The 24,231-nt window shown below is 41.9% G+C and overlaps 1 protein-coding gene and 1 long non-coding RNA gene across 27 annotated transcripts in view; one reads left to right on the top strand and one right to left on the bottom strand.

The window, feature by feature from the left end:
* LOC147366418 (uncharacterized) overlaps positions 1-2,424 on the bottom strand; it is an 81,284-nt gene extending 78,860 nt beyond the window's left edge. For 13 of the 20 annotated variants that reach the window (XR_015133412.1, XR_015133398.1, XR_015133409.1 and 10 more), the window contains exon 1: positions 2,085-2,424. This is a non-coding gene — a long non-coding RNA (uncharacterized LOC147366418). Of the gene's footprint in view, positions 1-1,096 lie in introns of all 20 variants that reach the window. The other 7 variants (XR_015133389.1, XR_015133394.1, XR_015133402.1 and 4 more) reach the window with 2 other exon arrangements.
* RSPH3 (radial spoke head 3) overlaps positions 2,086-24,231 on the top strand; it is a 41,373-nt gene continuing 19,227 nt past the window's right edge. For 2 of the 7 annotated variants that reach the window (XR_015133377.1, XM_086318590.1), the window contains exons 1-8: positions 2,086-2,892; positions 5,342-5,429; positions 8,093-8,234; positions 10,617-10,762; positions 11,816-12,019; positions 17,649-17,811; positions 18,518-18,604; positions 19,160-19,519. Coding sequence is in view for 3 of the 7 variants with exons in the window: in XM_086318590.1 (XP_086174716.1) it covers positions 2,216-2,892; positions 5,342-5,429; positions 8,093-8,234; positions 10,617-10,762; positions 11,816-12,019; positions 17,649-17,811; positions 18,518-18,604; positions 19,160-19,473 (1,821 nt within the window). In the remaining 4 variants the exon portion in view is untranslated. Of the gene's footprint in view, positions 2,893-5,341; positions 5,430-8,092; positions 8,235-10,549; positions 10,763-11,815; positions 12,020-17,648; positions 17,812-18,517; positions 18,605-19,159; positions 19,644-20,719; positions 21,309-24,231 lie in introns of those variants that run through there. The other 5 variants (XR_015133380.1, XR_015133379.1, XM_086318591.1 and 2 more) reach the window with 4 other exon arrangements.

Below are 24,231 nucleotides of genomic sequence, written 5' to 3'. Positions count from 1 at the left end.
AACTGGAGTTGAACCCCAGTCTTCTAACTCCCAATCCAGAGCTCTAAATCCAGAACCCTAGCCTGCTGATTCCCAGCCTTGCATTCAATATGTCCTTTTAGGCCTGTGCACAGATGTCAAATATTCTTTGTTCAGTTAGTTGCTCAGTCGTGTCCAACTCTTTGGACCCCATGGACTGCAACACGCCAGGCTTCCCTGTCCATCACCAACTCCCAAAGCTCGCTCATTCAAACTCATGTTCATCCAGTCTGTGATGCCATCCAGCCATCTCATTCTCTGTGGTCCACTTCTCCTCCTGCCTTCAATCTTTCCCAGCACGAGGGTCTTTTCCAATAAGTCAGTTATTCAAATATTCTAGAGACAACTTAAACAGAAAACTTTATACAATGTAAACAATTACCTTCTAGTAGATCTATTTTTAAAATGTGATTTAAAAAAACAGTATTTCCTTAATACAGGTATGCTTGTGCTCCAATTATTCTATTTGCCAGAAAAAGCTAATGAAGAATTAGTGACACCTTGTGGCAAAAACTTATTAATTCATGAGCTGCTACCGTTCAAAGGCCTCATGCACTTCACTAAGTAGTTAAGACAATAGCAAAACATCTGGAAAGAATAATCTGTGGTTACAGACTGCATCTCACAACTAAAACTGTCCTCCCTTTGTTCCACTTGGGCTCAGTTCCCACCACTTCACAGAAACTGCTATTTTTGTGAAGTTCACAGACAACTTCCATGCTGGCAAACCCAACGGTTACTTCTCAGTTCTTACATAACTTCTTACATAATAACCAGGGTGACTCTACTGCTCCTGAAACTTTTGGTTTCACCAAGACCACACTCTTTCCTTTTTACTTTTAATGTCTCTAAAACCCTCTGAACTCTCAACAGTACCAAATTCTTATCTCTAGCTCCAACCTTTCCACCGAACTCCAGACACACGTCTAAACCAGCAGTGTGACACGTCCATTTGATACTCCAAGCATTTCAGAATGAAAAATGCCCACAAGAACTTCCACCCAATTGGCTGCATCTCAGGAAATGACATTAAATGATTGTTTTTGCAGATCTGCAATATGAAACACAAAAACATTACTTTGCCAGGAGCTATGGGGCTAGTACAGTGCTGAATTCAGATTTAAATCCACACACTACTTAACTGAATGCAAACGCAAAGGCAAACAACTGTTATCACTCAGTTCAGTTCAGTTGCTCAGTCATGTCCGGCTCTTTGCGACCCCATGGACTGCAGCACACCAGGCCTCCCTGTACATCACCAACTCCCAGAGTTCACTCAAACTCATGTCCATTGTTGCATTGGTGATGCCATCCGACCAACTCATCCTCTGTCATTCCCCTTCTCCTCCTGTCTTCAATCTTTCCCAGCATCAGGGTCTTTTCAAATAAGTCAGTTCTTTGCATCAGGTGGCCAAAGTATTGGAGTTTCAGCTTCAGCATCAGTCCTTCCAATGAACATTCAGGACTGATTTCCATTAGGATGGACTGGCTGGATCTCCCTGCAATCCAAGGGACTCTAAAGAGTCTTCTCCAACAGCACAGTTCACTCAGGGAAGCATAAGCTTCACTTACACAAACCCAGTACTTTCACATCGCCAACACTAAAACCAGTGCATTTGCTGTTTCTAAGGACAGACCCGTCCCTTGACGCTTCATTTTTAGGGCAAGAGGAGACCCTAAAAGACTCAAGAAGACGCCCTGCTGCTGCTGCTGCTCAGTCGCTTCAGTCTTGTCCGACTCTGTGTGATCCCATAGACGGCAGCCCACTAGGCTCCTCTGTCCCTGGGATTCTCCAGGCAACAACACTGGAGTGGGTTGCCATTTCCTTCTCCAATGCATGAAGGTGAAAAGTGAAAGCGAAGTCGCTCAGTCGTGCCCGACTCTTAGCGACCCCATGGACTGCAGCCTACCAGGCTCCTCTGTCCATGGGATTTTCCAGGCAAGAATACTGGAGTGGCCCTTTACCAAAAAGATGTCTGTGGGGAGGCCCTCCACGCCCAAGGACCGCCCCCTGAAGGACTAGCAGCAGAACGGTAAGCAGGGAAGGAAAGCAGAAAAAGGCAGACCAGCTACGCAGGCGGACCCTGGGGCGGGAGAGGTGGCGGTGCTCGGAGACAACGGGGAAGCCCCCGGGCCCGGCCCTGGCACGTAACAAGAGATAGGAGGCTGGGCGGCAGGCGTGTGCGGTCGTAGGGGGATGGCCCGATCAGAGGCGCGGCGGCAGGCGCGGGAGAAACGGCCAAGGGCGGTCCCCGAGGAGCGGGCTCTGCGTGAACGGCGCCAACCCAGGCCCCGCCGAGAGCCCCTCGAGAGTGGGGCCGGGGACCATCGCCGCCCTCCTCAGGCCTCTGCTGGGGCCGCCGGGCTCGCCTCCTTCATGCGCAGGCTCGTTGACCAGGAAGACGCGGGTGGGCAGAGTCAAGAACCGGAAGTGCTCGGGCGCACTGGCAACCTTCCCCGGAAGCCCGCCAGCCGGAACAGCCCCGAGGCTCCGCCCCTCGACGGAACGCTGGGTTGCTGGGCAACCGGCGCGGGCGCCGCGGGAGGGTTCGGTGGTGCCCAGAACCGTCCCTGTGTAGCTCCTACTTCCTGCCCTGGCAATCTCCCGGCCCGCCCGCCTCCCTTCTTGCCGCCCCTCCTCGCATCACGGAATCCCTGCCCTTGGCACTACGTGCACCTCTCCGGCTCCCACGACACTCTAGTGCCCACCTGCTTCGAAGCCAAGCTTCATCAAAAGGGAAGCGGGCCGACCCCGAGCGCGACCTCCACGTTGGCTGAGCGCGCCTCCCCGGCCATGGCCACCTACACCTACACCAGCCGGCCCCGGGCCCTGCCCTGCCAGCGCCGCCGTTACCGGGACGACCTGATGCAGCAGTGAGTGAGCAAACCGGCCTCTGTGGGGTCTCTCCTCATCCTGGGGCCGCGGGATCTTGATCCTTTCGCCCTGGCAGAACCTGCCTATGCTGCTTTCCCTTCCTTGCTCTCTGAGAAATAAATTCCCTCCCTGAGGAACTCTACTGGAGAAGGAAATGGCAACCCACTCCAATATTCCTGCCTGGAGGATCACAAGGACAGAGGAGGCTGGTGGGCTGCCGTCTAGGGGGTTGCACGGAGTCGGACACAACTGAAGCGACTTAGCAGCAGCACAAGAAACTCTCCTGTGTTGTGGAGGACTGAAGCAATAAAGGGAATTAGTTAACTTTTTAGTGGTCATGATGCTGGCATGATTGATAACATGTGCAGGGAAACGACTTATTGAGTCAACAGGTGGTTATTGGCCGACTGTGTGCCAAGCAGGCACCTTCTAGGAGCACCAACATACATTTTCTTACCTACTCTCCAGTGCTGTGAAGTTAGTTTTATATTATGTATTATGCATAACAAGAAACTGGGATACAAAGGTGTACCTCACAATAGCGTGTCCATAACGGGAGCCACGTAAATCTCTTCACAGGAATCAGGTTCTCCTTCCATGTTGGACCGCAAATTGTACTTTTACTTCATCAGTATTGCAAATATTCAGGTATCCATATTTGGAAAGGGCGTTAAATATTATGGTTCTCTTAAAGTTCTTTCTGTATGCTTCAAATTTTGGAATCAGCAGAACTTTCCAAGAATGCAGGCTCCATGGAAGCAAGACCCTTTATGACTTTTATTCACTAAAGATCTACCTGACAGATAGTTAGCACTCAACACAGATTGTTGAATTAAAGGCTGAACATGAGTTCTTGATGCTTATTTCAAGCTGAGTCTAAAATCATAATTATCTTATTCTGACAATAAAGACATGTGTTAATAAGAAATGCCTATCACTTTAAGAAAACCAAAATAAGAACGTTTAAATTATAAAAGTTTTAAATTCGGTTTTAAAAGGGACTCCTTGGAGAAATATTTCCTAGTGCCTTGAAGTGGTTGCTTACAAATCCTTCCTATTAAATCACACCAAGAGATGACAGAAGAATCATTGGTGGTTCCTTGGAAACAATTTCTCTTTTTAGAGAATTAGTTGATTGGTATATTGAAGCAATCTGAATCAAGCCTTTGAGAGGAGTTCTTTTGGATGTGTCTATTAGATTTTTCAGTTTACAAATTTATAAAAGTAATACATTCTTGTGAAGCCAATGGAAATTACAAATAAGGAGTAATAAAGGCAAAGTTAATTGTCTCTCACCCATCTCTACTCCTGCTTCTCTGTTGTAAGCAAACTTAAGTCTTATTCTTCCACAGCTTCTTGCTTGTGCACACAAAGAGGAGCATATGTACGTGTATATGGAAGGTTTTGTTTCCGAAATGGAATCATACTGCTGCTGCTGAGTCACTTCAGTCGTGTCCGACTCTGTGCGACCCCATAGACGGCAGCCCACCAGGCTCCCCCGTCCCTGGGATTCTCCAGGCAAGAACACTGGAGTGGGTTGCCATTTCCTTCTCCATATTAATCTGCACTTGGCTCCCTCTACTTTTTTTCTCCTCCACTTTTTTATAAACTAATTCCTTTTTTCCCCAAATTTCTTTCTGTATACATTCACACACAGATCTAATTTTTAAATATATGTACTCATTCATGCCTGTGGGTATTCTTAGTACAGCCTTATTCTCTAGCCCCTTCTCTTGCAAACCTGCTGTCCCTCTCCTGCCTCCAAACCACATTAATGACTTTGAATGAATACTTTGGTACTTTTCTCCAGACACCCATGTTTATGTACACGTGTATGAATACAAATATATACATACAGATACACATCTGCATGGCCTTTGTCTTCTTCATAACAATGTAGCATACATAATTCTCAACATCTTCCTTCTCTCACCTAATTGTGGAACTTCCCTACTTTATCAACGGTGCTAAAAAAAAATCTATTTTCTTAAAATAGTTTCACCTTAGTCTAAATCCTATTAAAAATGAGTTGGCCCCAAAGACAAATATCATATGATATCACTTCCATGTGGAATCTACCAAAGTAATAGAATTTTTATTTACAAAATGGAAATAGATTCACAGACATAGTAACTTATGGTTACCAAAGAAGAAAGGGGATGAGGAATAAAGTGGAAATCTGAGATTAACAGATACACACTACTATATATAAAATAGATAGCAAGGACCTACTATATAGCACAGATATTTTCAGTATCTTGTAATAACTTATAGTGGAAAAGAATCTGAAAATATATATTATATATGTATAATTGATATACTTTGCTGTATACCTGAAACTAACTCAATATTGTAAATCAAATATACTTTAATTTTTGAAAATGAAAAGTTGACTTTTAGATACCAATGCTCCATTACACTCATAATTTAGAATTTACTTTTTTACAGACCTGAAGAACCTGTGCATTACGGAAACATAATGTATGACAGAAGGGTGATCCGAGGCAACACGTACGCCCTGCAGTCAGTACCACTGGTAAGTACAGTTCGAATTGTCTGACACAGAGTACTCCAGACTACCTGTGGCGAAGGAGCAATTTTTGTTTCTGTCTTTAAATTTCTAATCTGTTACAGACTAAAACATTTATGAAATAAGGATGGATTGCTAGAAAAATGAAAGGGGAAAAAAAATGTATGCAAAATATAAGCCAGATAGTGGTTGGCAGGGAATGGAGGAATAGAGAAGTGTTATTTAATGAGTACGGAGTTTCAGTTTCACAGAATGAAAAAAGTTCTGGAGATCAACGGTGGTAGTGGTTGCGCAACATGAGTGTACTTAATGCCCCTGAACTGTGCACTGAAAAGTGGTTTGGTTCAGTTCAGTCACTCAGTCGTGTCCAACTCATTGCAATCCCATGGACTGCACCATGCCAGGCTTCCCTGTCCATCACCAAATCCCGGAGCTTACTCAAACTCATGTCCATAGAGTTGGTGATGCCATCCAACCATCTCATCCTCTGTCGTCCCCTTCTCCTCCCGCCTTCAATCTTTCCCATGATCAGGGTCTTTTCCAATAAGTCAGTTCTTTGCATCAGGTGGCCAAAGTATTGGAGCTTCAGCATCAGCCCTTCCAGTGAATATTAGGGACTGATTTCCTTTAGGATTGACTGGTTGGATCTCCTTGGGACTCTCAAGAGTCTTCTCCAGCACCACAGTTCAAAAGCATCAATTCTTTTCACTCAGCTTTCTTTATAGTCCAACTCTCACATCCATACACATGACTACTGGAAAAACCATAGCTTTGACTAGATGGACCTTTGTTGGCAAAGTAATGTCTCTGCTTTTTAATATACCATCTAGGTTGGTCATACCTTTTCTTCCAAGGAGCAAGTGTCTTCTAATTTCATGGCTGCAGTCACCATCTGCAGTGATTTTGGAGCCCAAAAAGGTAAAGTCTGTCACTGTTTACATTGTTTCCCCATCTATTTGCCATGAAGTGATGGGACTGGATGCCATGATCTTAGTTTTCTGAATGTTGAGTTTTAAGCAAACTTTTTCACTCTCCTCTTTCACTTTCATCAAGAGGCTTTTTAGTTCATCTTCACTTTCTACCATAAGGGTGGTGTCATCCGCATATCTGAGGTTATTGATATTTCTCCTGGCAATCTTGATTCCAGCTTGTGCTTCATCCAGCCCGGCATTTCGCATGATGTACTTTGCATATAAATTAAATTAGCAGGGTGACAATATACCACTTTGATGTACTCCTTTCCCGATTTGGAACCAGTCTGTTGTTCCATGTCCAGTTCTAACTGTTGCTTCTTGACCTGCATATAGATTTCTCAGGAGTCAGGTCAGGTGATCTGGTATTCCCATCTCTTTCAGAATTTCCCAGTTTGTTGTGAACCACACAGTCAAAGCCTTTGGCATAGTCAGTAAAGCAGAAGTAGATGTTTTTCTGGAACTCTCTTGCTTTTTTGATGATCAGTGCATGTTGGCAATTTGATCTCTGGTTCCTCTGCCTTTTCTGAATCCAACTTGAACATCTGAAAGTTCACAGTTCATGTACTTTTGAAGCCTGGCTTGGAGAGTTTTGAGCATTTACTAGCATGAGATGAGTGTAATTGTGCAGTAGTTTGAACATTCTTTAGCATTGCCTTTCTTTGGGATTGGAATGAAAACTGACCTTTTCCAGTCCTGTGGCCACTGCTGAGTTTTCCAAATTTCCTGGCATATTGAGTGCAGCACTTTCACACCATCATCTTTTAGGATTTGAATTAGCTCAACTGGAATTCCATCACCTCTACTAGTTTTGATTGTAGTGATGCTTCCTAAGGTCCACTTGACTTCGCATTCCAGGATGTCTGGCTCTAGGTGAGTGATCACACCATCGTGGTTATCTGGGTCATGAAGATCTTTTTTGTACAGTTCTTCTGTGTATTCTTGCCACCTCTTCTGAATATCTTCTGCTTCTGTTAGGTCGATACCTTTTCTGTCCTTTATTGTGCCCATCTTTGCATGAAATGTTCTGTTGGTATGTCTAATTTCTTGAAGAGATCTCTGCCTTTCCCATTCTATTGTTTTCCTCTATTTCTTTGCATTGATCACCGAGGAAGGCTTTCTTACCTCTCCTTGCTGTTCTTTGGAACTCTGCATTCCAATGGGTATATCTTTCCTTTTCTCCTTTGCCCTTTGCCTCCTTTAATCCCTTAGTCATCTGTTGTTTGTGTACTTGAACAGGCTTTGTTCGGACTAAAGTTGTTTTCTTTGTGAGCTAATGTATTTTTTATGGAAATTCTGTCATGAAATTAGGCTAAAAAAAAATTCAAGTGGTTTTCAATTTCTTAACTACACATTAAAATCTATTGTGACTGAATGGTTACCTCAGTTTACTAGGCATCAGAGGAGTTCATGGTAAAAAAAATCCTTGAATGAGGAAAAACAGTTTATTATTTGGGATTCTGCACCCATTTTATTCTGGTTAATGGTCATACTTTGAAGTTACTTTTATGTGTTTTACCAGATACCTTTGTAATTGCCTGACAAATTTCAGGTGAATTTTTAATCACCAAGTCACCGATGAGCAGGACGTGCTCTGTGACGGGTGCCTTCATGCCACCCAGGAATTGGTTTGGAGAAGCACTCCTATACACCTTGAGAAATATTTCCTAAGTTTTATAAGCCTTTTCTGTCATTCAGCCTGGGCAGCCTGATCCTGTAGAGATTCAGAGACAGCAGCAGGCTAGGAGGAGGGCTTTTGCCAGAAAACGAGCCCAAGAACAGCTCAGACCGCGTACACCCGAACCTGTGGAAGGCAGGAAACATGTGGACGTGCAGACAGGTATGTGGGCCCACGGCTTGGTGGCTCCTCAGAGTGTATGGTTTTCTGAGTCAGTTCATTTTGTTTGACTTTCATATTAACGTATCTGTTATGCCATCTAGTATTTCCCTGTCACGTGGTAGAAGAAGTCCGTTTAGTAAACAAACTCATAGACTGAATATTGTTATTATATTGGGTACGGCTGAAAATGTGACGTGGCGATTTTTTTAAAAAAGAATATAAGGACCAAATTAATTCTCTCAGACCTTTTCACAAATGCTGTTCTCCAACTGGGAGTATTTCCTGCTTTTCATAGCCCAAGATGAATCACTCTTGGACTCGTGGAAGGTGGAGAGCAGTATAGTTTTATTTTGGTATTCTGTCTTTTGAGAGAAGTAAACCCATTTACTGAATATCTGAAAACTGCATATCTGAAAATGTGGGTTATTAGTCCAAGCTTTACTAATCCCGGGGCTTCCTGGGTAGCTCAGCTGGTAAAGAATCCGCCTGCAAAGCAGGAGACTCCACTTCGATTCCTGGATCCAGAAGTTCCCCTGGAGAAGGGATAGGCTACCCATTCCAGTATTCTTGGGCTTCGCTGGTGGCTCAGATTGTAAAGAATCCACCTGCAACGCAGGAGACCTGTGTTTGATACCTGGGTTGGGAAGATCCCCTGGAGGAGGGCATGGCAACCCACTCCAGTATTCCTGCCTGGAGAATTCCCGTGGACAGAGGAGCCTGGCAGGCTACAGTCCATGGGTCGCAAAGAGTTGGACACGACTGAGTGACTAAGCACAGCACAGCACAAACCTGTTTAGATCTGAGTCCCCCACCTCTCTCACCATGGCCTCTTCTTCTAGCTCCTTTTGTTCTCCATTCCTTTGCATCCTCCCCAGGGCCACACAGGCTCTCCTAGGCTGCTGCTGCTGCTGCTAAGTCGCTTCAGTTGTGTCCGACTCTGTGGGACCCCATAGATGGCAGCCCACTAGGCTCCCCCGTCCCTGGGATTCTCCAGGCAAGAACACTGGAATGGATTGCCATTTCCTTCTCCAATGCATGAAAATGAAAAGTGAAAGGGAAGTCGCTCAGTCATGTCCGACTTTAGCGACCCCCTGGACTGCAGCCTACCAGGCTCCTCCGTCCATGGGATTTTCTAGGCAGAAGTACTGGAGTGGGGTGCCATTGCCTTCTCCGTTCCTAGGCTAGTGCCAGGCTTTTCCTACTTATCTGACTGTCGTCAGCTGTGGGGGTTTACCTGGACCCATAAGGTCCAGCTGTGTTGTTGACAGACTCTTGGTCGTCAAGCAATACTTGATGTTTTCCTTGGACATAACCAGAGATATTTCTGGATAGTAAGGACAAAAGGTTGAGGACCATTCCAAGCTTTTTCCTACCTTGAGACCAAGTCTAGAATAAGTACATGTCTGTGATTAGCCAATATAGTTGTAATTCTGTAAGAGCTAAATTTTAGTCTTTACTTATACCGTCAGAATATGAAGTGATAGAATAGCAGCCACTTTTTGTTGAGTACTTCCTGTGTCTCAGAGACACAGGTCCTTTACCTGTGTCTCCTTTATTATTATGCAGACTGTAGGTGACTGATAACCATGATCCCTTTTGCAGATAAAGAAACCAAGACCCAAAGAGGATGTAATCGCTAGGTCCTATGTTCAACAGCTGACTCCAGTTCTCATGTTCTTTGCATGATGCCATACTGCCCTTGCCTCATGTAAATTATTCCCAAGGTGAAATTTGTTTTCCTATATCTGTTTATGATATGTAGGCTAGAGAGAACGTCCATAACACAATGATGTGATGCGTAGTTTTTTTACATGTCCAGGAATTTTCAAACCTTTGAACATTGATTATCTTAAGACTTGTCACATGGCTGGCTCGTCAACTTTCCATCCCATGTTATGTTTTGTGTTGTATATACATCTATAGGTTCACATTCTTTAGTTCTGTTTTCAAATACAAAGTTAAAGTCACTCAGTCATGTTTGACTCTTTGCGACCCCATGGGCTGTCCATGGAATTTTCCAGGACAGAATACTGGAGTGGGTAGCCTTTCCCTTCTCCAGGGGATCTTTCCAACCCAGGGATCAAGCCCAGGTCTCCCGCATTGCAGGCAGGTTCTTCACCAGCTGAGCCACAGGGAAGCCCGTTTCAAATACAAAGCTCGGTGATCTCTCAACATTTAGTAAATGTTCTAGCCTGACTGACTCTGTGGTCTTCCAAATATATAAAAATGCTTAGTACACTATGTGGATTGAACCCCACATTTGAGCACCTTTATTTCAAGACTTATATTCTGATCCATTCATTTCTGTTTTGAAGGGGCTGTAGTTTCAAATTCTTGAAAAAGACCAGAATTTCAAACTCAATGTATATGGTGTTCTCTTAGAATTATACCTTGAAGAAATTGCTGACCGCATAATAGAAGTTGATATGGAGTGCCAAACAGATGCATTTTTGGACAAACCACCAACACCACTCTTTATTCCTGCCAAAACTGGCAAAGATGTGGCCACCGAAATTCTAGAAGGAGAGGTATAGTACATTATTAGACTTCTCTCTGTCTTCTTTATAAAGAGTGAGGTTTAATTAAAACCTTAACATAAGTGCAAACCACTTCACAGTCAGGAAGATTCTAAATACTTACTGCATTTCCTTCCAAATGGTGTATGGTTTTATCCTGAGCTACCCAGAAATATTTTTAAATATCATGATCTTTTACTTTTTAGTCTTTAAAAAAAAAATTAAATGCCATGATCTGATTTTCCCTCTTTGCTGATCAGAAATAAAAAATTTTAGAAATGTGTTTAGAATATTTATATATTTAATTTTTGTGTGTTTGCATACTTGCTTAATGGATGAACATAAGGTAGATTTGTACCAAATGAGGAAAAATAATATCTCTGGTGTGAAAGGTTCCACTGCTAGTTGCTTGTTGATTATATAAGTTTTATGAAGATAATTCTCTGTGTTAGGAAAAAAGTCCTAAAATAATTAATTTTTATATCAGTGTGGAATACATGAATACAGGCCAGTTTACGAAACTGAAGAAGAGAAGGCAGTGTGCATAATGACTTAAGTGAGATTTAAAATGCGAAGGAATTCGAAAGTACTGTCATTGAATTAGGAAATAAAATTAGTCTTCATAATCTATACAGAAGACGATCTTTGCCTCTAAATCCTAGAGATGAATCACCAAAGTATCCATCATTCTTGTTCCTTTGTTCTTCAAACTGTTATCAAAACAACCAATAAAAATCAAGCAGAAAAGATGGAGAACAAGACAGACAAAGATATTTCCCTTGGGTTTAGAGTTTTATTGGAAAATCATTGAGAATGAAGGTTCATTCTGATGATTGAATAGATCTTTTTATAACTTTGCTCCTATCAGTTTTTGCCTGTAAAGAGCCCCTGTGCCTTTTGGGCTGTCTTGAAGGTTAGAAACGGTAAAGTACCAGCTCATTGTCTGGCACACAGAAGACCCTCAACAAGTAGTATCCTGTTACTTATTGCTGCTCTTATGGGATATTTTTTTCATTGAGCCTTTGGTCCATGATTAAAATTTTAAATTTGTTTTGTGTGTTTAAGCTGTTTGACTTTGATCTTGAAGTTAAACCAATGTTAGAAGTTTTGGTGGGAAAGACCATCGAGCAGTCTCTTCTGGAAGTGATGGAAGAAGAAGAGTTGGCGAACCTGCGGGCCAGTCAGTACGCATATGAAGAGCTTCGCAGCATCGAGCTTGCTGAAGTCCAGCGACTTGAAGAGCAGGAGAGGCGACACCGGGAGGAAAAAGTAGAGAATTTTCGTTTTCTCTCTCAGACAGATTTCGGTTACTTAACAGATTATGTTCAAAATCACATGTAGAGCTAAGAGGTCTTGGCAAACTTGTTAGAAAAGACATGTTTGTTGTTCAGGTCTCTCCTATAGATCACCGATCTTTCATGAACAATTACGTTTTTAAAATTCCAGTTTACATAGATGTATCTAAATAGAGATGGACTTCCCAGGTGGCTCAACAGTAAAGAATCTGCCTGCCAGTGCAGGCAACCGAGGTTCTACTCCTAGAGAAGGAAATGGCAGCCCACTCCAATATTCTTCCCTGGGAAATCCCATGGAGAGAGGAGGCCTGGCAGGCTACAGTCTATGGGGTTGCAAAGAGTCGGACTAAATAACACCAACAACCTAAATAGAGTTCCCCAAAATTCCTACAGGTCACAATTTAAATTACATATGTCCCAATGAAAGGCACTCTTAAATATCAAGAGTCCTGGAGAAGAAATAACATCAGTTTGCCAAAAATCAATGGCAGAAAAGGTGGCAGGAAAAAGTGGAGTGTATTTGGGTAGATGGAGAGTAAGAAAGAGGATCTGGAAAGAATTCTGGGTCTTTTTCTCAGTGACTGGCTCTGCTCCACACCCTTACAAATACACCTACTATCTGAGTCTTTACAGAATATTTCTTCAGATTATAAGGTTTTTAGAACCTTTAATAAGAAAAGTTGTAGAATCCAATCATTAAATACGCCACAAACCTCTGGTTAGGAAGCACTAGGCTCGGTACAGTTTAATAAGAATCTGTCTGGGGATGGCAATAACTCACCCTGCGTTAAACACTGGATGATAAATGATAAAGTGAAAGTGAAGTCGCTCAGTCCTGTCCGGCTCTTTGCGACCCCATGGACAGTAGCCTACCAGGATTCTCCGTCCATGGGATTTTCCAGGCAAGAGTACTGGAGTGGGTTGCTGTTTCCTTCTCCAGGGGATCTTCCCAACCCAGGGATCAAACCCAGGTCTCCCGCATTGTAGACAGACACTGTCTGAGCCACCAGGCAAGTCTGTGGATAAATGATAAAGGGTTTCCAAACACCTGAAAGGGCTCAGAGTCTACCTTCCCACACGAATAGCTGAGTTGTCAGAACATTCTACTCCAAACCTAGTCAGATGGACTTTCAGTTTTCCTCCAAAATGAGTAACTTTGTAAAGAGCACGGGTCTGTTGATAAGGATTGTGCAAATGCACGATTGTATGTTCACAAGTATAAGGTGAATCCTAACAAAATCAGCTTTGTTGAAATAATTGGTGAAGTTTTTATCAAAGAAAAGTTAAATTTGTTTATTTACTGTTTGGTGGTGTGTGCGTGCTCAGTCGTGTCTGACTTGGACTGCAGCCTGTCAGGGTCCTTTGTCCAAGGAATATCTCAGGCAAGAGTACTGGAGTGGGTTGCCATTTCCTCCTCCAGGGGACCTTCCTGACCCAGGAATTGAACCCACGTCTCCTGCTGATCAGTTAGATTCTTTACCACTGAGCCACCTGGGAAGCCCTTACTTACTATTAGGAAATATTTTCAAAGTTTAAGCAAATATAAATCTGAATGACTTGTGCCGGGGACCAGCCCCAGCTGATCCAGGGTATTCGAAGGAGAGACGGCCTAGGCGACTATTTATATGCTAATTAGAGATATAGAGAACAATAGAATGAGGATAGCTCAGTAGGAAAATTCAGTGGAGAAAAGAAGCTGAGTAGCTTGGTTTACGCGGGAGACCAATAAAACTTCAAGACAAGAAGTTTGCACCACTTACGTAGGCCGCAGGCGCCCTCTCGAATAGCGGAAGGTGTCTCACCCTAGACTCCTTCTCGAGTGGGTCTTAGAAGCCCAGGCATAATTAGTAAGCGTGGTGGGTTCCGCGCTCCAGATGGAGACTCAGCTGGAAGTTAAAGAGAAGAATGACATGGGGAGACCAAGCGCTGGTGAACAAGGCCCATAGCTTTATTTTTAACAGGGGCTTTTATACCCTAAGTTACACATAGAGGATAATAGGGGATGCAAAGTCAGCAGTCTTTGGTTCTTATCAAAAACCAAGGTTTCTTTCCTGCAAATGTATCGTATACAAATGGTTTAGGTGATTTACATCATCTTCTGGCCAGAAGGCCTACTAACATTTTATGACTCAAGGACTTATCAACAAAGACTTACTTTCTCTAAGAGTAATTATTTCAAGGTTTGGCACCATCTTCCAAAGATAAAATTGCATTCCTATAGGGCGGATGTGTAATGGGTTTACAACAAAGAAAGAATTTATTACCTTAAGGGTCTAAAGTTACTAACACCAAGGCCACTACTTATTTTTTCTACATACCCACTATTAATTGATACATATTCAAGGATACAATTCAGGGGATGTGAAAACTTGGCAACAAGCATTGACTCATCAATGAAATCCTTTACTAGTTTATTCTGACAGTTTTTAACTCTCTGAGAGGCTCTAAGCTATTTGAATATCTTAAGCTTCCCATGCCTCTCGAGGCTGGGAGACTGTAAACAATCGTATGCATAGCTGCAGGAGTCCGGGTAAACTTGTCAGGTGAGTTAGAGAGCCATCAGAGGGGTTTGGATTTAAACACTCCTAATTGCCCAGGAACTTTATTAATTGGAGCTGTAAGTTAACTCTTTGACAGAGAGAGAGAGATGGTGGTAGGGGACAGCCCCCAGTAAAGTCAGAGGTGAGAGCACAAAGCAATAAAGTAGGCAGACTCTGGTTTTTTGGGGGAAAATGCTCGAGAATATCCGGGGGGACTCCTGAGGCTCGATCCCGCCTTTGCGTATGCCGAGCCTCCTTCCTCATGACCTTTGTCACGAGTGGAATGCCTCACCGGCTCCCCGCAGACTTGTATTCTTCATTTTTTATAATATATATTATTTACTATTAGGAATATTTTGCCTTTTCATACTGTTCATGGGGTTCTCAAGGCAAGAATACTGAAGTGGTTTGCCATTCCCTTCTCCAGTGGACCACATTCTGTCAAATCTCTCCACCATGACCCGCCCGTCTTGGGTTGCCCCACGGGCATGGCTGAGTTTCATTGAGTTAGACAAGGCTGTGGTCCTAGTGTGATTAGACTGACTAGTTTTCTGTGAGTATGGTTTCAGTGTGTTTGCCCTCTGATGCCCTCTTGCAACACCTACCATCTTACTTACAAACAGCTGTGAAAAGAAGAGAAGCAAAAAGCAAAGGAGAAAAGGAAAGATATAAGCATCTGAATGCAGAGTTCCAAAGAATAGCAAGAAGAGATAAGAAAGCCTTCTTCAGCAATCAATGCAAAGAAATAGAGGAAAACAACAGAATGGGAAAGACTAGGGATCTCTTCAAGAAAATCAGAGATACCAAAGGAACATTTCATGCAAAGATGAGCTCGATAAAGGACAGAAATGGTATGGACCTAACAGAAGCAGAAGATACTAAGAAGAGATGGCAAGAATACACAGAAGAACTGTACAAAAAAGATCTTCACGACCCAGATAATCATGATGGTGTGATCACTGACCTAGAGCCAGACATCCTGGAATGTGAAGTCAAATGGGCTTTAGGAAGCATCACTATGAACAAAGCTAGTGGACATGATAGAATTCCAGTTGAGCTATTTCAAATCCTGAAAGATTCCAGTGGCCACAGGACTGGAAAAGGTCAGTTTTCATTCCAATCCCAAAGAAAGGCAATGCCAAAGAATGCTCAAACTACCGCACAATTGCACTCATCTCACACGCTAGTAAAGTAATGCTCAAAATTCTCCAAGCCAGGCTTCAGCAATATGTGAAACATGAACTTCCTGATGTTCAAGCTGGTTTTAGAAAAGGCAGAGGAACCAGAGATCAAATTGCCAACATCCGCTGGATCATGGAAAAAGCAAGAGAGTTCCAGAAAAACATCTATTTCTGCTTTATCGACTATGCCAAAGCCTTTGACTGTGTGGATCACAATAAACTGTGGAAAATTCTGAAAGACATGGGAATACCAGACCACCTGATCTGCCTCTTGAGAAATCTGTATGCAGGTCAGGAAGCAACAGTTAGAACTGGACATAGAACAACAGACTGGTTCCAAATAGGAAAAGGAGTTCGTCAAGGCTGTATATTGTCACCCTGTTTATTTAACTTATATGCAGAGTACATCATGAGAAATGCTGGACTGGGAGAAACATAAGTTGGAATCAAGATTGCCGGGAGAAATATCAATCACCTCAGATATGCATATGACACCACCCTTATGGCAGAAAGTGAAGAGGAACTAAAAAGCCTCTTGATGAAAGTGAAAGTGGAGAGTGAAAAAGTTGGCTTAAAGCTCAACATTCAGAAAACGAAGATCATGGCATTCGGTCCCACCACTTCGTGGGAAATAGATGGGGAAACAATGGAAACAGTGTCAGACTTTATTTTGGGGGATTCCAAAATCACTACAGATGGTGACTGCAGCCATGAAATTAAAAGACGCTTACTCCTTGGAAGGAAAGTTATGACCAACCTAGATAGCATATTGAAAAGGAGAGACATGACTTTGCCAACAAAGGTTCGTCTAGTCAAGGCTATGGTTTTTCCTGTGGTCATGTATGGATGTGAGAGTTGGACTGTGAAGAAGGCTGAGTGCCGAAGACTTGATGCTTTTGAACTGTGGTGTTGGAGAAGACTCTTGAGAGTCCCTTGGACTGCAAGGAGATCCAACCAGTCCATTTCTGAAGGAGGTCAGCCCTGGGATTTCTTTGGAGGGAATGATGCTAAAACTGAAACTCCAGTACTTTGGCCACCTCATGCGAAGAGTTGACTCATTGGAAAAGACTCTGATGCTGGGAGGGATTGGGGGCAGGAGGAGAAGGGGACGACAGAGGATGAGATGGCTGGATGGCATCACTGACTCAATGGTGAGTGAGTCTGAGTGAGCTCTGGGAGCTGGTGATGGACAGGGAGGCCTGGCCTGCTGTGATTCATGGGGTCGCAAAGAGTCGGACACGACTGAGCAACTGATCTGATCTGATCTGATTAGGAAATATGAAAAAACAAAGAATACAAGTCATCTAGATTTATATTTACTTCAACTTTGAAAGTAGACTAATTAGAAAATATATTAATGTTCCCGTTTCTGCATGGGAGTAGAGAAGGTAGTTCATTAGCTTCACAGATTTCATTTGATCTATAAATAGCAACAGCAACAAAAAGGTTTTATAATTTTCAGAACTTTACAAATTCAAAGAATCATTATAAATGAGACAGTTTATTGGCCTGAGTTTTTTAATCAAAGATGTCTAAGCAACTATAATTTTCATATCAGCAATACTTTATAATACTAATTAAAAATACAGATAACTATTATTATTCTTTGATTTCAGTCAGACATGTATATCCTGAAATTACTTTACTTGAAAATGGATCAGGAAATGAATTTTACCTTAAGCATCATCTCCTCTCAATTTAATATCTACTTAGCTGTTGAAATTCATTAAAGTCTTAGTGAAAAATACGAACTGATCATAGACACCTTGCTGTCCATTTTTGGATACAAATATAAGTACAGATTCTCCCACTCATAAGAATCGGTATCTGGGGAAGACATAAAGCTGAACAGCCACCTGTGATGGTGTTTTCCTCTGGGCAGGAACGTCGGAAGCAGCAGCAATGGCAGGTGGTTCACAAGCATAACGAGACTTCGCAGAAGATCGCGGCCCGAGCATTTGCACAGCGTTACCTGGCCGACCTCCTCCCATCAGTTTTTGACAGCCTTCGGGATGGTGGCTACTTTTATGATCCCGTTGAAAGAGGTTTGTTGGAGGTCTTTTGTTAGATTAACTGTTACAATAAGCATCCTGCTAATGGTTTGAGTTCATGTTGTGCCCATTTTTATTTTGACTTGGAATCTTTCTTTCCCAGCTAAGCCACACAGGAAGCCCAAGAATACTGGAGTGGGTAGCCTGTCCCTTCTCCAGCGGAACTTCCTGACCCAGGAATCAGACTAGGATCTCCTGCTTCGCAGGCAGATTCTTTCCCAACTGAGCTATCAGGGAATCTTTCTATCTCTGGGCCAAATTTTAAAATCAATTATAGTTGTTTTAAGAAAGTACCGTTACTAATAAGAGGTGTGTTACAAAGATTTTAGAATGTTTACTGAGAAACAACATTGGAGAGTAGAAAGAAATATGGACCGGATATCTATCCCCATATGGATATCCCCCATAACCCCAGCTCTTTTCATCTCACGCAGTGCCTATACAGTCAGTTCTGAAGGCTTTGACTCCAGGGAAGGCCTCATAATTTTGCAAATACCATTTATACTTCATAGAAACGTAATGGACCAGACCACATAGAGAGAACACTGTACAGCACAAGTGATATTGTACAAGTCTGTTTGACACTTTATAATAAGAAAACAAGGCTGATATATCTGTAACGTTAGGGGAAAGCACAGATTCTTCCTGTTTGTAATGATTCATAAAAATCACTTAATGAAGTTAACTTTTTAAATTACAGATATTGAGATAGGATTCCTCCCGTGGCTAATGAATGAAGTTGACAAAACCATGGAGTCCAGCATGGTGGGAAGAACGGTGCTTGACAGTAAGTTCTTTTTTTTTTTTTTTTGACAGTAAGTTCTTTTATATTATTGAAAAGTCACCTCTGAAATTTTTCAGTAAAAAGAACATACAGAAAAAGGATGTTAATTTTACAGCTTTGGTTCTTAAATTTTCAGTATATCAATTCTATTAGCAAAGTGAAGTGAAGTCGCTCAGTCGTGTCCGACTCTTTGCGACCCCATGGGCTGTAGCATACCAGGCTCCTCCATCCATGGATTTTTCCAGGCAAGGGTATTGGAGTGGGGTGCCATTTAACAAAGGTACCTATTTTTACCTTCAGTATTATTTTTGGTTCTTTTATAATTTGATCAGAATTAACATCTTCTGTACTACTTTATAAATCATATTCTGTTAAAACAGGCATTGAATAGAATTCATATTAAGTGGCACAGAAGGTATGTATTGCTGACTTTGTATAAAAGGTCATGATACAGGGAAGGGACAAGGCCTAGTGAATATTTTACACTCATCTATAAGCAAGTGTTATAACTCCTAAAATATGAAAAGTCATAGTGATTTCTGTACGTACAATTTTCAGTGTTGATTCGTGAGGTGGTTGAGAGAAGACTGAATCTCTATGAGCAGAAGGAGGGCAGGCACGCCTCTGTGAGGCCTGAGAACGGACTCGGTGGTCCCGGAGGAACAAGAGAGCCCCTGGTGGGTTTTGAATCCCAGGATCAGGGTGCATCCCAGGCCCAGAGACCCCTTCCAGACAGAGACTCCCTACAGAGAACGCCGTACGACGCAAGGTACGCGGAGAGAGTGTCGTCCCAGGAGAGGCGGCTCACAGAAGAAAATGACGAACTGACAGAAATGAGGAAATCCTCCAAGAGGGAGGAGCTGTCACAATAGAGGGAGCCTCAGCGCCATGGAGCCAGTCAGCACTGCAGCCAATCAGGTAATGATGCGTGAGTCCCCTCAGCTCATGGAAATTATGTTGTGTTTAGTCAGCGTGTCTTTTTGTCTCATGGACTGGGCAAATCAAATATGTTGAAATAATAAAACTAATTTTTTAAATGAAACCTTATTTATTTAATAGTAGACTCTTTAGGAGCTATACTGTAACTCTAATGAGAATTATGTCTAATTTCAAGCTTCCTATTACCAGTATATATAACTAATATTTGTTTCCTTACTCCTTCCATCACCACTATATAACCAATATATTTTTCCTTAGTTGTCCCATGACCACTACATATCGTTAATACATTTTTCTTTAGTTTTGTAGTTTCTTTCTCTTTTTTCAGTAAGTATGATATTTAATATTAGATACCAGTTCTGTTAGCCACTGAGCTTTTCTTCTCTGTAGAAAAACTGTTTAATTTACCCCAAGCAGGAATCCCTCAAGGTTGGGTTCCTGAAAGCCACAGTGCTCTCTCCTTGCAAATACCAAGAAATATACCCTCGTCTGTATAAAGTTAAACACTTACCTGTTCCATCTTCAGTATTCAAGTAAAGCTCTCATCTCTTTGTTCACATTCCTGCTATTAAAAAATTTCAGGCAATACCAATGAAGCTAAAGATCCCTCCTCAGATAGCCTGTGTCATCCATCCATCCATTCTATGTACCCTCCAGGCCTTTTTAAAGATATTTCTGGAGATAAAGATTTGAACATCTGGCAATATATGGGTTATAGTACTTGCATTTTCACCTAACAGTCTATCTTAGACTTTTCAACATCAGTACATATAAATGTTTTTTTTGAATGTGGTCAGATACAACTGTATTATAGGTAATTGCCATTTGATTTTTTAATCTGAACTTGTTTGGTGAATTGAAAATCATAGATATTTTTTACCTCTAAAGTTATATTAGAGATATAAAACTCTGGCTTAAAACTCAATGTTCAAAAAACTAAGATCATGGCATCTGATCGTATCACTTCATGGCAAATAGATGGGGAAACAATGGAAATAGTGACAGACTTTATTCTCTTGGGCTCCAAAATCACTGCAGATGGTGACTGCAGCCATGAAATTAAAAGACGCTTGCTCTTTGGAAGAAAAGCTATGACCAACCTAGGTAGTGTATTAAAAAGCAGAGATATTACTTTGCCAACAAAGGTCCGTCTAGTCAAAGCTCTGGTTTTTCCATTAGTCACATATGGATGTGAGAGTTGGACCATAAAGAAAGCTGAGTGCCGAAGAATTGATACTTTTGAACTGTGGTGCTGGAGAACACTCTTGAGAGTCCCTTGGACTGCAAGGAGATCCAACTAGTCAATCCTAAAGGAAATCAGTCCTGAATATTCATTGGAAGGACTGATGCTGAAGCTGAAGCTGAAGCTCCAATACTTTGGCCACCTGATGCAAAGAACTGCCTCATTGAAAAGACCCTGATGCTGGGAAAGATTGAAGGCAGGAGGAGAAGGGGACAACAGAGGATGGCATCACCAACTCAATGGACGTGTGTTTGAGCAAGCTCTGGGAGGTGTGATGGACAGGGAGGCCTGGCATGCTGCAGTCCATGGGGTCGCAAAGAGACACGACTGAGCGACTGAACTGAACTGAAAGTTATATTAATCTCTAATCAGTGATGTCTTCTGAGGCTTCAGATAGATACAGTCTATTTTTCTCAGAATATTTATAAATATATAAGCTGTATTGGTTTGAAATAGCTTGCAGTCATTAACACATTTACCTTAGTTTCTTTTTAAACGTGGCATTAAAAATACATAAGAACATCTTTCTCCATTTGTAAAAAGAACTGCGCTGTATGTCTCGGTAGCACTTCTCATGATTCTCAAACTAATTGCCCACGTTTTATATCCCTACGTCATTTTAACGGCAGAGCAGCCCTTCTGAGGTAGATGTGATGATGTTTCTATTTTCGTTTTCAATCAGTCATTGGTCTGTTCAGTCAGTAAGTGTTAACTGAGTGCCTGCTGTGTGCTGAGCACCACGAGGAGGCTGCAGTTACAGCCTCACGGTGGAGCTGAACGAAGCAGGGCTGAGAGAACAAACCACAGCTCAGGGATTCTAAGGGGTTTTCGGTAAAGTGACTAGCCTAGCAAGTGATGGGATGAAAGCTGGAGCCCAGATCCCCTTCCTTCCAATCTACTATCCTTTTCTTCTCAACAACCTTGCACTTTTGTGAGGTACAAAGAATAAATAAATTATTGAATTAACAGCATTTTAAAAAATGCAATCTGTCCCCTTTCATTGCTGAGTTAGTTCCATCTTCTTAAACAGTCTGTGATTATTGTTGCTGCTGTTGTTTAGTTGCTCAGTTGTGTCCAACTCTTTGGACTGGAGCCCGCCAGGCTTCTCTCTGCATGGGATTTCCCAGGCAAGAAATACTAGAGTGAGTTGCCATGCCCTCCTCCAGGGGATCTTCCCAGTCCAGGGATCCAATCCCCATCTCCTGCATTGGCAGGTGGATTCTTTACCACTGAGCCACCAGGGAAGCCTCGGTGGATCATCCTAAGATTTACAAGATACTAATTTTGGTGATAAGACCAGGAATTTTTTTTTTTTTTAATTTTAAGAATGCTTTCAAAATGGAGTGAAGGTTGACTATCTTCTACAATTCTAATCCTCCTTCACAGTAACACTTTGCAGATACTTTGCTAAACTTCTCATTCTGAGTTCCATAATTCCATAAGTTAATTCAGTTTATTAAAGAAACCTAAGTCTGTAGACCCCCATACTGAAGCTAGTTAAGCTTAACTGCCTATTCCATCCTAGAGAGAAACAGAAATAATCAAGAGGTTAGGACACTGTCCCTGTGAAAAAAAAACGTGGAGAAGCTGGTGATACATTATCTGTAGAAAAAGAAAAATATTGAGTGGAAACTGAATTATCTGTGCTCACATTTGCTCATGTTCTTCTTAGGAGTTCTGGTCCTTTCTGTCTTCAGCTAACACTAAGAGCTGAGGAATGCTGGTGTGGCCTGGGAAGTCACTCAGCAGTACAGCATGGTCAACAGCAGACACCAGAGCCAGACCAGCTGGTCTTGAGTTCACCACATGCAAGGAGGTTGCCCCTTTAGTTAGGGAAAAGAACTGGTTTATTTTGAAAGCAGATGGGAGAGCGGAGGTCTTGCAGAAAGAAGTCGTATTTGGAGATGATAATTCCTCTAAAACTTGTAACGGGTGTGGGAGAAGTGGCATAGCATAGCAAAACGCTATGGTATAATCATCAGAAGGTTAATCGTGCTCATTTCTTCTCACCTTAAAACTTTCATTTACTTGTCAATGTTGTTAAAACGTATCAATCATATCAGCTAAGTTTTTAATCTACAACTTTTAGATATAGCTTTCATATGCTTTATTTACTATGCAAAATCTGATACATTCTCCTTTTTTCTTTTGTTTGTAGGTGAATCACAGCAATTTTTATAAATTGCTATAAATTTGTATAAATTTTAATGTATTCTCGAGCTCAAAAGCCATAGCCATTTATCTCAGTTTATTTAGCGTAAAAGCATTCTGGGGGCTTCCCTTGCCGTCCAGTGGTTAAGACTCCAAGCTCCCAGTGCAGGGCCATAGGTTCCACCCCTGGTTGGAGAACTAAGATCCCATATACCACACAATGTGGCCAAAAAAATAAAATTTTAAAAATAAAGGCATTCTGAGAAAGCCCAAATATGCATTTAATTTCCCCATAGACCAGTTAGTACCTATTGTTTTTTTGCCATAGCTCCAAGATCTAACCAGAACCAACCTTTTCCAAGTTTGTTCACAGTCAGAGACCCAAACAAAAATGTTAAAGATCAGGTGTCACTATCATGAAAAACTACTGTTAATGCTGTTGGATTGATGTCTATAATTCTCCCTTTGAATTGGAACTATTTACCTTTTTGTTTTAGTGCTTTCAACTTACAAATTAAAATTTAATAAACTGATAATTTAGATGATACTTTCTGTTTTTCTTAAATCTTGAAAATATAATTAATGAAATATATGACTTAAAAGATATGGTATTACTGGCTTCCCAGGTGGCGGCTGGTGGTAAAGAATCCACCTGCCAATCAGGAGACACAAGAGATGCAGATTCGATCCCTGGGTCTGGAAGAACCCCTGGAGGAGGAAATGGCCACCTGCTCCAGTATTCTTGCCTAGAAAATTCCATGCAGAGAAGAGCCTGCCAGGCTACAGTCTATGAGGCTGCAGAGAGTCAGATACAACTGAGCACACAGGCACACACACAAAAGATACAGTAATGGTTATAGGTTTGCTTGTAAATAAAATCAGTCAAGATATTGAAGTTTGAAATTTCAGTATAAAAATATAACATTTAAAGAATTTTAAATTCTTTTTGAAAATAAAATTTGAAATACTAATGCATTTTTATTACCATATGCATTTATAACATAAATTATGTATTTTATTGTTATATATTTTTATTTTTGATAATGATTATATATGATGGTCTTCTAACATTTTGGATACCTATTGGATACCTATTGGAGAAGGCAATGGCACCCCACTCCAGTACTCTTGCCTGGAAAATCCCATGGACAGAGGAGCCTGGTAGGCTGCAGTCCAGGGAGTCGCTAAGAGTCGGACACGACTGAGCGACTTCCCTTTCACTTTTCACTTTCATGCATTGGAGAAGGAAATGGCAACCCACTCCAGTGTTCTTGCCTGGAGAATCCCAGGGACGGGG

Source organism: Bos grunniens, chromosome 9, assembly GCF_055505025.1.
Source record: "Bos grunniens cultivar Pamir isolate PY7600 chromosome 9, Bosgru_T2T1.0, whole genome shotgun sequence".
Lineage (NCBI taxonomy): Eukaryota > Metazoa > Chordata > Mammalia > Artiodactyla > Bovidae > Bos > Bos grunniens.
This window is presented reverse-complemented; position numbering and strand designations above follow the sequence as displayed.